Source organism: Cyprinodon tularosa, unplaced genomic scaffold, assembly GCF_016077235.1.
Source record: "Cyprinodon tularosa strain WSP-4 unplaced genomic scaffold, ASM1607723v1 ctg163, whole genome shotgun sequence".
NCBI classification, from domain to species: Eukaryota; Metazoa; Chordata; class Actinopteri; order Cyprinodontiformes; family Cyprinodontidae; genus Cyprinodon; species Cyprinodon tularosa.
The window spans coordinates 217,051-228,327 of NW_024038467.1; the positions used below are offsets into that span (position 1 = coordinate 217,051).

An 11,277-nucleotide genomic window follows, 5' to 3' on the forward strand; every position below is an offset into this window, starting at 1 on the left:
GTCTAATGGCATTTGCTTAGTCTTTTGGAAATAATTGGAGATATGGGGACAAATCAGTTTCAACAATAAGCTTCAATAAAGATGTTTCTCCATGAACTTTAGCATCGCAATCAGTCGGTGTTTATCTCATTTTCGGCACTCCTTGATTGTGTGAGCCATGAAGCGCAGCCTCGTATCCATGCAGCATTGAGTGTGGACGTCCAGACACACTCGTTTGGGCACGGGGGACACACTTCAGTCTGGAGTGTCTGCACTGAACGGCTATGTGAGACTGAGGAGCGTCTCTCTAATTAGAGGGAGCCTGGTGCAGGACATCTCTATAGGCCATCAACGGGGCCCTCATTGGCTTTGTTCAGAAACCTCTTCCTCCACTGACGCTGTCACTTTAGTTTTCTAAAGGGCTGAGGGCCTGGGCTCCTTAATGATGTTGTCTGCGTCCAATCACTGGAGCTGTTTGTAGAAAGATTTAAGGATATATCTGCAACAGAACAGTCCTCTGATACTAAAGAATCTCCTTCCTGATCCATGTTTTCTGCACCTTATTGATCTCAAAATACTATGAAACTCCTGGCAGGAGACATTAAAAAGACTGCTTTGTTTTTCCTTTCTACGCTGTCACAGTCTTTAACATGTAATTATTTTCAACTCAGTTTTGCATACAAACCCAATTATTCATTGTGATATAAATTAAATTCCACATTCATGGACACCGTCAGGTCCCCCAGACTCCTGCAGGATGCCATTCACAAACAAGTCTCTTTTTCTCTGCCCTGCTCTTTTCTCCTGCAGACCCCAAAATGGGGAGAAGCCGCTGCAGCTGCTGTTCACATCAAACAGATAATTGCTAATGAAAAGTCATTGCGTGACATTATGTCATCCATGGGATCATTGTTCATTCCCCCCTTTGCCACTTGAATGTATACAGAGGGTTCCATAGTGTTCTTCAGTATGTGTTGCCTGGAGACTAATAAAGGAGCAAATCATCCTCTGCACAACAATGCTAAGTTTGTAAAAAAGAAGGGCGTTTATACAAGTTAATGACGCTTGTAGAACAAACCTTTAATGGTCTTCTTCACAGTATAATATGGCATGCAATGCAAAGTGAATGGGGGGGCTTCAGCATTGCAATTTGACAACTTTGTTCCTTTTACTTCATCTAGACTCATTAACCCTCTCTGACGTTAAACCAGATACAGTGAAATGATGCCACCGTGTATAAACTCACAAATACTCTAAAAAGAATCAGTGTTTTATCATATTCTTGATCCAATTGAATTTTTTATGTTTCTGAATAGCCCAGTGATTAATTGCCCATCAACAGGGTTTGAAAAGGCGCTGAATAGTGAAGGGGAACTGTTGCACTAAAGGGTGCACAGCAGTGGAGGGGAAAGAACAGGCAAACTGAGAGTATAGGCCTCTCTGTGTTTTTTTGTTTTTTTTTGTTTGTTTTTTTTTTGTTTTATGTTTTGTTTTGTTTTTATGTTTCTGATATTCACCTCTTTTATTATTTAACATTTAAAGAGTGACTGATGGTTTACAAGCCTCATTTGTTGCACAGGCATCTTAACCAAAAGGGGGAAAACTGGAATCCTGTCAACTTGAGCAGAATAAATGGAATCAAAGGGTTTTTTTCCCCTTAAATGGACTAATTTTCTCCTTGAATTATGAAAGTAATGGCTAGGTAACAGTCTGTGCTCAGTACCCGACGGCTTAATGCCTCCTAAATCCTTCCACGTGACTCCACTAGTCTTTGCAATTAGGTCTCATTATACCCTCATAAAGGATCTCATTTGCTGGATTACTTAATAGACAATGAAATTTTATCATGCAGAATTATGAAAAAATAATATCTGAGCTTGCATGGTGTGCTGAGGGCGCGCGCCACACATCATTCCGCTCGGTTTGCTTGCTCTCCTCTCTTCATCCCCATCTGCCCCTCCTCACTTCACTTCACTCTGCAGTTCATATCTTTATCAAAAAAAACTGTGTGTCCTCCCTGTCAAACACCAAATTCACTTTATTAGAGCAATTACTGTCTATGTGACAGATATGCCCGTTTTATCTTTGGGATGGTTGGATTTTAAAGACTTTCTAATCTTTCCAGGAGTGCATCTAAAGCCACACTTGAATAAACGAACCATTGGCCTGTTAGCTCCGTTGCGATCATGAGTTTATTTTCTAATAAGGTCTTATATAATGTGGAAAAAGTATGAAACAAATTGAAATTCAAATTTGGGTTGTTCAAATTATTTTTGCACTTTTGTTCTTTCAGAGCTCAGATAAAAAGAAAAAAAAACACTTAAAGGGGAATTTGGAAGTTATTTTAATCAAATATACAGGCTTATGCATGTAGTGATCATCATGGTTAAGATATTTTTGTCTTGTAAATGCAACTTAAACATTTCATGCACAATCTAAGGGACAATGTTACCTCAGTTGTAGTTTTTCTGTTTGGTTTCTTTTAACCCTGTAGGACAAACATGTTGAAAAGAAAGAGTGGAGGCGGCTGTTTGTCAGTTAAGGAGGACCCAGCAGAGCTATCTTTTGTGAAGCAGCGGGGATCCTCAGCTTTCAGAAAACTGACTTCCCATGCTCATGATTGACGAAACTGTACACTTATTAATCAGGTCTGTTTGATTCTGATTGATCTGAAGTTGTAGGGTTTAAAGAAAGTCGATTTTGGAATAAGCAAAAGTAAATAACCGGCTAGTTTGGTTCAAAACCCAGCAAAACCACAAACATAAACTTTATGCTATAGGGTATGATTTTTGGTCGTTTTAACTCAGTTTACTCATTATGATCACAGCAACTAAATAAGATGTCCTCTATATTAAATAAAAAGTATTAAGATGGTAAAAATCAGGCTATTTGTGAGTTTATTTGAATACCAGTTAGCTGTTTTGCTGACTTTACTTTGTACAGCAACTTTTACCTGCTATGCAGTTAAAACAAGTTACAGAAAGGTAATGTTAACTATGTTCACCATTTCCACTTTGACCAAAGACTTAGTCACAATAACAATTGGGGCAGGCTCTATTTTACTATATAATTAAATCCAATGATAACTCTATATCATTTCTTAAAGCACTATCAATTTAATAATGTTCCCATTCTTAAACTAATAAAGCATAAACCAAATGATACAGAGTGGAGAGGAGATATTTTATTTGGCCTCTTTGTATCATTTTGAAAAAAAGAAAAGAAAATCGACATGTTATGAAAGCCTTGGCTCTATTTTTCAAGTTAAAACCCAAACTCAGAAATATTTAAAATCTACCCAAACGGTGTTGCAACCATTTTGTTCTTAAAACATATATAGCATTTCCATGGCAGAAGACAAATCTGTGAATAGAATCTTTGGTGGCTAAACTTTACAGAATAGCCTGCGATTTTTCAATGGAAATAATTTACTTAACTAAATATGTATTATATAAAAACAATTTTAAAAGTGGTCTGTGTCTGTCTTATTTCAAAGCTGTTTGTTTAAATCCATACATCCATCTTCTCCCACTTATTCCATCAGGATCACTGTGGGGCTGCTGCCTGTCTCCAGGAGTCTATGGGTGAGAGGTACACCTCTCCCCGTTTGTTTATATCTGTAAAATAAAAAAGGCGCAAGCTGTAATGTTTGTACAATTACAATGTCTTTTACAAGTGTAATTCCTGAATTTTGGACCTGGACCTCCTGCATCCTAAAGCCATTACCCTCTCCTCTCCTCTCCTCTCCTCTCCTCTCCTCTCCTCTCCTCTCCTCTCCTCTCCTCTCCTCTCCTCTCCTCTCCTCTCCTCTCCTCTCCTCTCCTCTCCTCTCCTCTCCTCTCCTCTCCTCTCCTCTCCTCTCCTCTCCTGCCCGGTGACCCGCCAGGGGGATTAAACTCGCTAATTATCGTCACAAGATGAGGGATTATCGCATTTCTGAAATAGCTGCCTATGTACCCCCGCACAGAGCCACCATTATAAACACTTTCTAATTGAATCCTAATCGCCGTCAAATAGCCGCGGCCCAGACTCGCCGTCGGTTCATAATTCTTTAATTGCTGGAAATGAAACCTGGACCAACCGGATTGGAAGTGTGATTATGGCTGCTGAGCAAATTAGTCCATTTATCCTTGCTTATTCATTCGATCGCATTTCGGCAAAAAGGGAGAATTGGGGAAAGTATAGATTTTGATCACAGCAGATAATACGAATTTGCCTGCAACAGTTTCATTAATCAAAACATTGTTGTTAGGATTATGTTTATTGTTTATAACAGTCTGTTATAATGTTAAGTGTTTGGATACATTTTCTGATTTAACTTAACACATTGTTCATATTTAAAAACTTTGGATGAACAAGTTTTAAAACTGTACACAGACAGACAGACAGACAGACAGACAGACAGACAGACAGACAGACAGACAGACAGACAGACAGACAGACAGACAGATAGATAGATAGATAGATAGATAGATAGATAGATAGATAGATAGATAGATAGATAGATAGATAGATGAAAAAGTGTTGCAACCTTTGCTAGAAAGTGTAACTTTAAAGTCTTATAAGCTTTTATATTTTAGACAAACGTGCTTAAAAGGTTGATTAAAAGAATGATCCTCAAACTGTGAGTTATGATGGGAGAAGTAGATCAACATCACGTGGTTTGGGTCATTGACAGCACAAACCTTTGGAGTTGGGTGCGCACGTGGGTGACGATGCAGCGCCAACCCCTCTTCGGGGTCCCTTTTGTTGAACCATCAAACATAAGCACCTTTAGAGATCCCGAGGGCTTCACATGAGAAACAGTCTTCATCCTGCGCACTGGGCGATCTCATCTCAGATGTACAGACATGTCGAGGTCTTTCTACGTTGATTCTTTGATTATCAAGGATACGGTGCGAACCGGAGCGACCGAGCATCAGACCCAGGACTTCCTGCTTCCCATCAGCGTGCACTCTCCAAGCGTAATGACGGTCACCACTCCGATGTGCCCCTCCAGGAAGAACGGGACTTTCTGCGTTTGCCCGCTGTGTGTCACATCGCACATCCAGTCTTCTCGCGGTGGTATTCCTATACTGAAGAGTCAGTTTCCAGGTATGGAGACACCGTACTGTCAAAGGCTATCGCAGCAGCAGCCTTCTGCGCTGGCGCATTCTGGACACACACCTGTCTGCACGCCCACCTTTGGCGTCACAGATCCCAGGAGATACCACTGCCTTTCCATCGGTAAGCACTTGTTTGCTTTATGGTCCAGCATACGTTAGATTAATGTATGATACACCTTTACGCAGGGGGATTGACGCGCATTAGTGTGCGTCCTCACAGAAATGACAAGTTGAACTTCCTGCTAAAAACTTTCTTTTTTATATTACAGGAGGCTCCACCGAAAACACCCACCTACAGAACGGCAAAAGGATGCGCACGGCTTTCACAAGCACGCAACTCCTGGAGCTGGAAAGGGAGTTTTCTACAAACATGTACCTGTCAAGACTTAGACGGATTGAGATCGCTACGTATCTGAACCTGTCTGAGAAGCAGGTGAAAATCTGGTTTCAGAACCGCAGAGTAAAGCACAAGAAAGAAGGTAAAGCCACGCAAAGGAGCGCGCACGGCGGCTGTAAGTGCGCCAGCACTCACACGAACTATTCCAGGTCGGAGGATGAAGAATCTTTATCTCCAGTCTCCGCATCAGAGGAGAAAGAAGTTTCACCAATATAAAAAATGAAAAAAAAAAAAAAAAAAAAAAAACTTAACTCTCCATGAGTCCCGTTACAGGCACTTACTCTGCCCCGCATGCTCCTGATGGCATTATGCAACTTCTGAGCCAATGCAAAAAAATATGGCTTCTTTCCTGCATGAAGTATTTACATTTAAAATAATTCCATATCTCAGTGAGATACTATTAACACAACCGCCTGTACTTCAGATGTTCAGTTCTTGTTAATTACCTATAATAAATGTTGTGAGTAATCACAGAACCTGCGGTGCAGCTATTGGATCAGAGAGCCTTTAAAAATAGGCCAGGTTTGAGGTGTGGACCTGTGACCTGCAGCCATTTGGTAAAAGAAAAAAAATGTGTATATCTGTATTTATTGTAATAAACAGTATGAGTTGATGACTGTGTCCGTGTACTGATTTGAAACACTGAGGCTCCACGCCTGGATCTTTTTATTTCACGCCTTCGCAGTTTGGTGCACGAGATGCTTTGGAATGGCTTTTATAGTTCACGCAAAATCTACAAAAAAATGTGGTTTCATAGACAATGACACTGATATGGTATAGGTTTTAGGAAGATCATCCTCGGAGTGGTAGCCTGGGGTTGCTTTGGTTTGGTCGGAAAGTCGAAAACCTTTCAGTTATCATCAATGACCTGGTCAGAAACTAAATAATTATTAGAATAGAATAGAATAGAATAGAATAGAATAGAATAGAATAGAATAGAATAGAATAGAATAGAATAGAATAGAATAGAATCCCTTTATTGTCCCACAATGGGGATTTTTTTTTTACAGCAGACCTTAGAAAAGTGTATAAAACTAACAGAATAAGTGATTTAAGAAAATAAACAAATAAAAATCACTGTAATGTACAGTGTTTTTTTTTTCAATATAAATCGGCCTACTCTGTATATGGAGAATAAATAATCAACAGCTGTGGACATTTTTACAGTGATGGGTATGTGAAAAATAGCAGCAACATCAGAGGTGTGCAAAAAAAGGACAGAAGTTATTTAACTGACTAAGACAGAAACTGTGCAAAAATCAGCATAAATGTAACAACTTAATGAGTTTTTTGGAAACACTGATGGTTATAGAGTCTTAGAGCAGCTGGGAGGAAGGATCTGTCTGTAAGGTAAATCATTAAGAATATAAATTTACATACATGATTTCTTAGCGTTTTCATTATAAACTATCTTTAAAAATACTTAGAAATTATAACCCAATTAAATAGCCTGGTACATACAATTACTTTTTAATAGGAAGGTACCAACAAAGATAGAGAATGAACCGACCAGTTGTTAATAAGTAATTAAGCCTTACAAAATATCCTGAATCACAAATATGCCAAAACGCACACTCTTATTATTGTTCTGTGACATAAGTAAAGAGATGGTTTTAATACAACAGAACATTCTAAATACATTAAAAGCATGTCTTGTTAAAACTCCCCCCAAAATAACTAAATGTTAACATGTTTGATATGTAGGCCAGGTCCAATATGTTCAGTATTGGGTTTTAAAAAGCTCCACGTTTTTGATTAAGCAAGACAGGATGTTAGCACAAGGTTACAGTATCTTTAAACTTTACATATTGATTGGAACAATACTTCTTCAGGTCACTAAAACAAAGACAACACATGAAGAAGAGTGAATAAATCAAACATTTCGCCCCCTTATCCACCCACCCCCACCATCAAAAAAGAAGTTACAAAGTTAATCTAAGATTATTTTCCAGCTATTTAAATTAATTTATGAAATAAATTAAAATCTAAATTGTTCAATTTAAGGATTTGTTCAAGAGTGGGCAACAAATACACTATGATATTTTGTTGAAAAAAATTTAAAATAAAAGAAATAAATGTAACAAAAGAAGAATATACTGTACACATATGTAGTCAGTGTTCTTCCATGGGTGTTTTAGTGTTTTAGCTGTGCAGGAGGGGGGTCCTAGAAATCTTCAGGACACAAACAATAAAAAAAAATTAAAAAAACGAAAAGCAAAAAACCTAAAAGCAAAAATTCCTCCACACATTAACGCATCTAGAATGGAAGGATCCTTCAGGAAGATGTAATTTTTTTTTTAGTTTACATAAGATGAAGGAACCTTTAGGAATATGTGGGGCTTTTTCAGGAATATGTGATATATTTTTATCGCTTCTGAAAAGATTTTGTCTATAGATTACAAATATAAATAAAAAAGAATAATAAAATGGAGTAAAGTAATAAACAGAACACAACTTTTAATATGAAATTAACACCAGACACAAACAAACATGCAAATTTAAAGGGACCCCAAGCTGTCTTTTGCTTGAAATGAAGAACTTTAATGAATCATTTCTTAACAATCAAATCCACATGATCTTTTACAGTGTGTGCATTTATGACTTAAAGTTAAAGCATAACACTGTAAAAAACAACTTTTTTTAAACAATTATATGTATTATTCCATACCATTACCCTTGTTTTTAGAGCATCACATTTAAATGTGCTCATAATGAACAGCTATTCCTATTAAGCTTCCATTATCAGGGTGCTGCATTAAACTGAAGGCTCATTTTATTCAGAAACATCACGCAGGATTCAATTCAAATGATCTTGCCTGTTAAACTCAAAATGGATGGATGGAGAAGGCCTAGTTGTAATTTCTCCTTAGATTTTTTTCATACAAAAGGGTACCCGATAACGCCCCTGGGGAGCAGCCAATCGTCCATTAATGTTTGCCTCTGAAAGGATTTCAGTCGTTCCAAAGCGAGTTTAATTGCGTTTTCGGTCCCACGTTGGTTGACTATGCCGCCAATGGCTGAAGCCCCAAAACGAGGATATATAGAAGTGGGCAAAGGCTTTGACAGGTTAGATTGTCCTGCCTTGGGACCCGCATTTAGCCTGGGACCCCCGACGGCTGCGTGCTCAGAGAGCTTTGAGGGACATCGACAGGGTTCCTTGGAGCCACAGAGGACGATTTAGTCACTGTTTCATTAGGCACTATTTGAACCTTTCAACTTAAAGTGAATTAAAAGGAGGCATGCTTAAATGGACTTGGGGATTACGTGGGAGGGGCCACTGGAAATTAGCGGACGCCTAATTTAACTCGTTTCTGTTGGAGTTTGGGATACATTCCTAATTGAGAGGGGAAGCAGGTGAAGTTTTGGTCCCATGCAGACCCTTTCAGAGTGCAAATAAATGGTTTTCTTTCACATCCCGCTGCTGATCGTATATTATCTGGGGAAAGCCATCTAATGAATATATATTGAACTTCCCATTAACCGAATTAAAGTTCCCTTGCAGGTGTGTTGGACCAATAGAATGGACCCGTTTTAAGATTCGCAGGACGTGACCTGGACTTTAAGGCCACCGTGAACTTAGTTTCCAGTTGGCGCTGCATTAAAATGCGCAACATTACAAAACACAAAATCTCTTTAAAACGGAATGTGCAGCAGATTATATAGAGACTTTAGAGGCAAAATCAAAGAAAAGGGATGGTTTTACCTGCCAATAAACCGAAAAATAAGCACAATATATCTCTAAAGAGGAGATGGGACGCCATAGAAAACGGGGCAATTACGCATGACAAAAGACAATTAATAAGAGCGCTTTTCAGCTGGTTGCAGCTGCTGTCTCATGCGGAGAGATGGAGGCTAGAAGAAGTTGAAGTACTGGATGGGGGGATGAGGGTAATGAGGGGGGCTGCGTTGTCCCTCCCACTACTAAGTAACGTCCATTTCTAATAGTGGGAGTCAGTGCGCTATTCCAGGGTCCAAAAATATCCATCTATCCCAGAAGCAGAATGAGAAGCAAAGGTTTTCATTAGTAGAAACTTGTCCACATATTTGCACAAACTCCAAAAAAGAACACAGTGGAAGCAGCATAATGTTTAGTGTACGAGGTTAACTTTGATTGGTTGATTTGGTTGATTTTTTCTCTCTCTCTCTATATATATATATATATATATATATATATATATATATATATATATATATACATATTTACAATAATAATTATTGTAAATATTGACAGTCTGTTGTTTAAAGTCTCATCCAGTCGGTCCATTTTGATGTGTGGTCTCCCTCTTTGGTTAGCACATCCAACTGTTTGAAGCTTTTGTAACAGTCTGTTTAAAAAAAGATTATCCTGATTATGTCTGTAAGTGGAATCAAATTAAGCTTCCTGATCCTCACACAGCATGTTATATGCGGTTGCAAACTAACACCTTTTGTGCCCCTAAAAACAAAAAGCACAAAGGAAAAAAATCTATATAGGCCTATGTTGTGGCAGTATCATACTGTGGGGTGCTTTTCTTCAGTGCAATGTCTGCTTTCTGCACAAATTCACTAACTAAGTGAATCATAAAAACATTCCCATTCACAATCGAAATGACAAAACACAATCACCTCAGTGAGACATGTTGGTAGCAAAACCACAAGGTAATTTATTTAGGACATGTCTCCACTAAATAAAACCGACCGATTAAATTAGTGCACCACTCAATAACCTAGGTGAGAGCGCTGGAACACCAGCATGACAAAAAAAAAAATAAATAAATAAAGAACAGGAGATATTATGTTTTTGCTGGAAATCAAATTGGGAACATATATTCCAAAAGTCTTCCTATGAGAAACTATCCTGGGTTCAGAACACTTTCAGAATGTCATGCTTTCTCTTCGTCGTTGTCATAATCATGAGTATGGGAAATGGGGATAGGTCTGGCCGTATTTCATAAAAATAGCCCTCTGACTTAAAACACAGGAGCGTAAGATATTTACCTGGTAAATTTTTGTTGCTGAAGTAACAAGCGTGTCATGCCAGCAATGATTGCATTAAAATATCAAGCACCACTTTTTTGTCGGTATGACTTGGACAGAGAGACAAACAGACAAGCAGGCAAGCAGGTAAGAATACTTTTGTTTTGCAGTAAACTGGTTAAGTAGGGGGGGAAAAAAAACATATTTCAGAACCAAGGACAGCTCCCACAGAGGCCCACCGCCCAAAGGTCCCATTATCATTTTATTTGAACTTTAAAACATTCCACCTTGACGCATGAACAAAACAAAATATGGGGCATGAAAAGAATTAGAATACGTTTTCAACTGTTAAAGCGGGGAATTTTTTTCTTTTTGGGTCACAAAATCATAATTTGTTGGTGGCTATTAGAGCATTTCATAATAAAATAAAAAGGCATATCGAATATATAACATCTATGTTGCTGTTAAGTTTGTCTTAAAACACAAATATATATGTATATATTATATCCAACTTTAACAACGTTATTACTGGTGAGAAGGGAGAGAGAGTTTTTTTGTGTGTGTGTGTGGAATGGCATTTGCAAATTGCTTCAAAGCCCCCTGCTGGACCGTTAATGTCATGAAAGGTCGGACACACCACTATTAGGATTTTTGACGTGGGAGCAGGAAGCTATAAATTCAGTGAGCCACGGTGATGTTTCTGGTTAAAAAAGGCACACACAGACACACAAAAAAAAAAAAAAAAAAAAGCAGAAAAGCTAAAATATATATGTATTTCTATGTATATATGTGTTGATTGTTTTGCCTTTTAATGGTTAATTGACATCAAACCACAAGCTT

At 38.2% G+C, this 11,277-nt stretch overlaps 1 protein-coding gene across 1 annotated transcript; it reads left to right on the forward strand.

Annotated features, from left to right (window-relative positions):
• The first annotated feature begins 4,681 nt into the window (after nt 1–4,681).
• Nucleotides 4,682–5,717, forward strand: gsx2 (GS homeobox 2). The gene is made up of 2 exons (XM_038280699.1): nt 4,682–5,205; nt 5,354–5,717. Exons 1-2 carry the CDS (start codon nt 4,830–4,832, stop codon nt 5,695–5,697), a joined length of 720 nt encoding a protein of 239 aa, XP_038136627.1. The 5' UTR covers nt 4,682–4,829; the 3' UTR covers nt 5,698–5,717.
• Nucleotides 5,718–11,277: the final 5,560 nt, after the last annotated feature.

What these genes read in the sequence shown, in the direction of transcription:
- gsx2 (XM_038280699.1), top strand. Translation starts at nt 4,830, where the DNA reads ATGTCGAGGTCTTTCTACGTTGATTCTTTGATTATCAAGGATACGGTG. An exon ending in ATACCACTGCCTTTCCATCG is followed by an intron (nt 5,206 to 5,353) that starts GTAAGCACTTGT and finishes TTTATATTACAG; the next exon opens with GAGGCTCCACCGAAAACACC.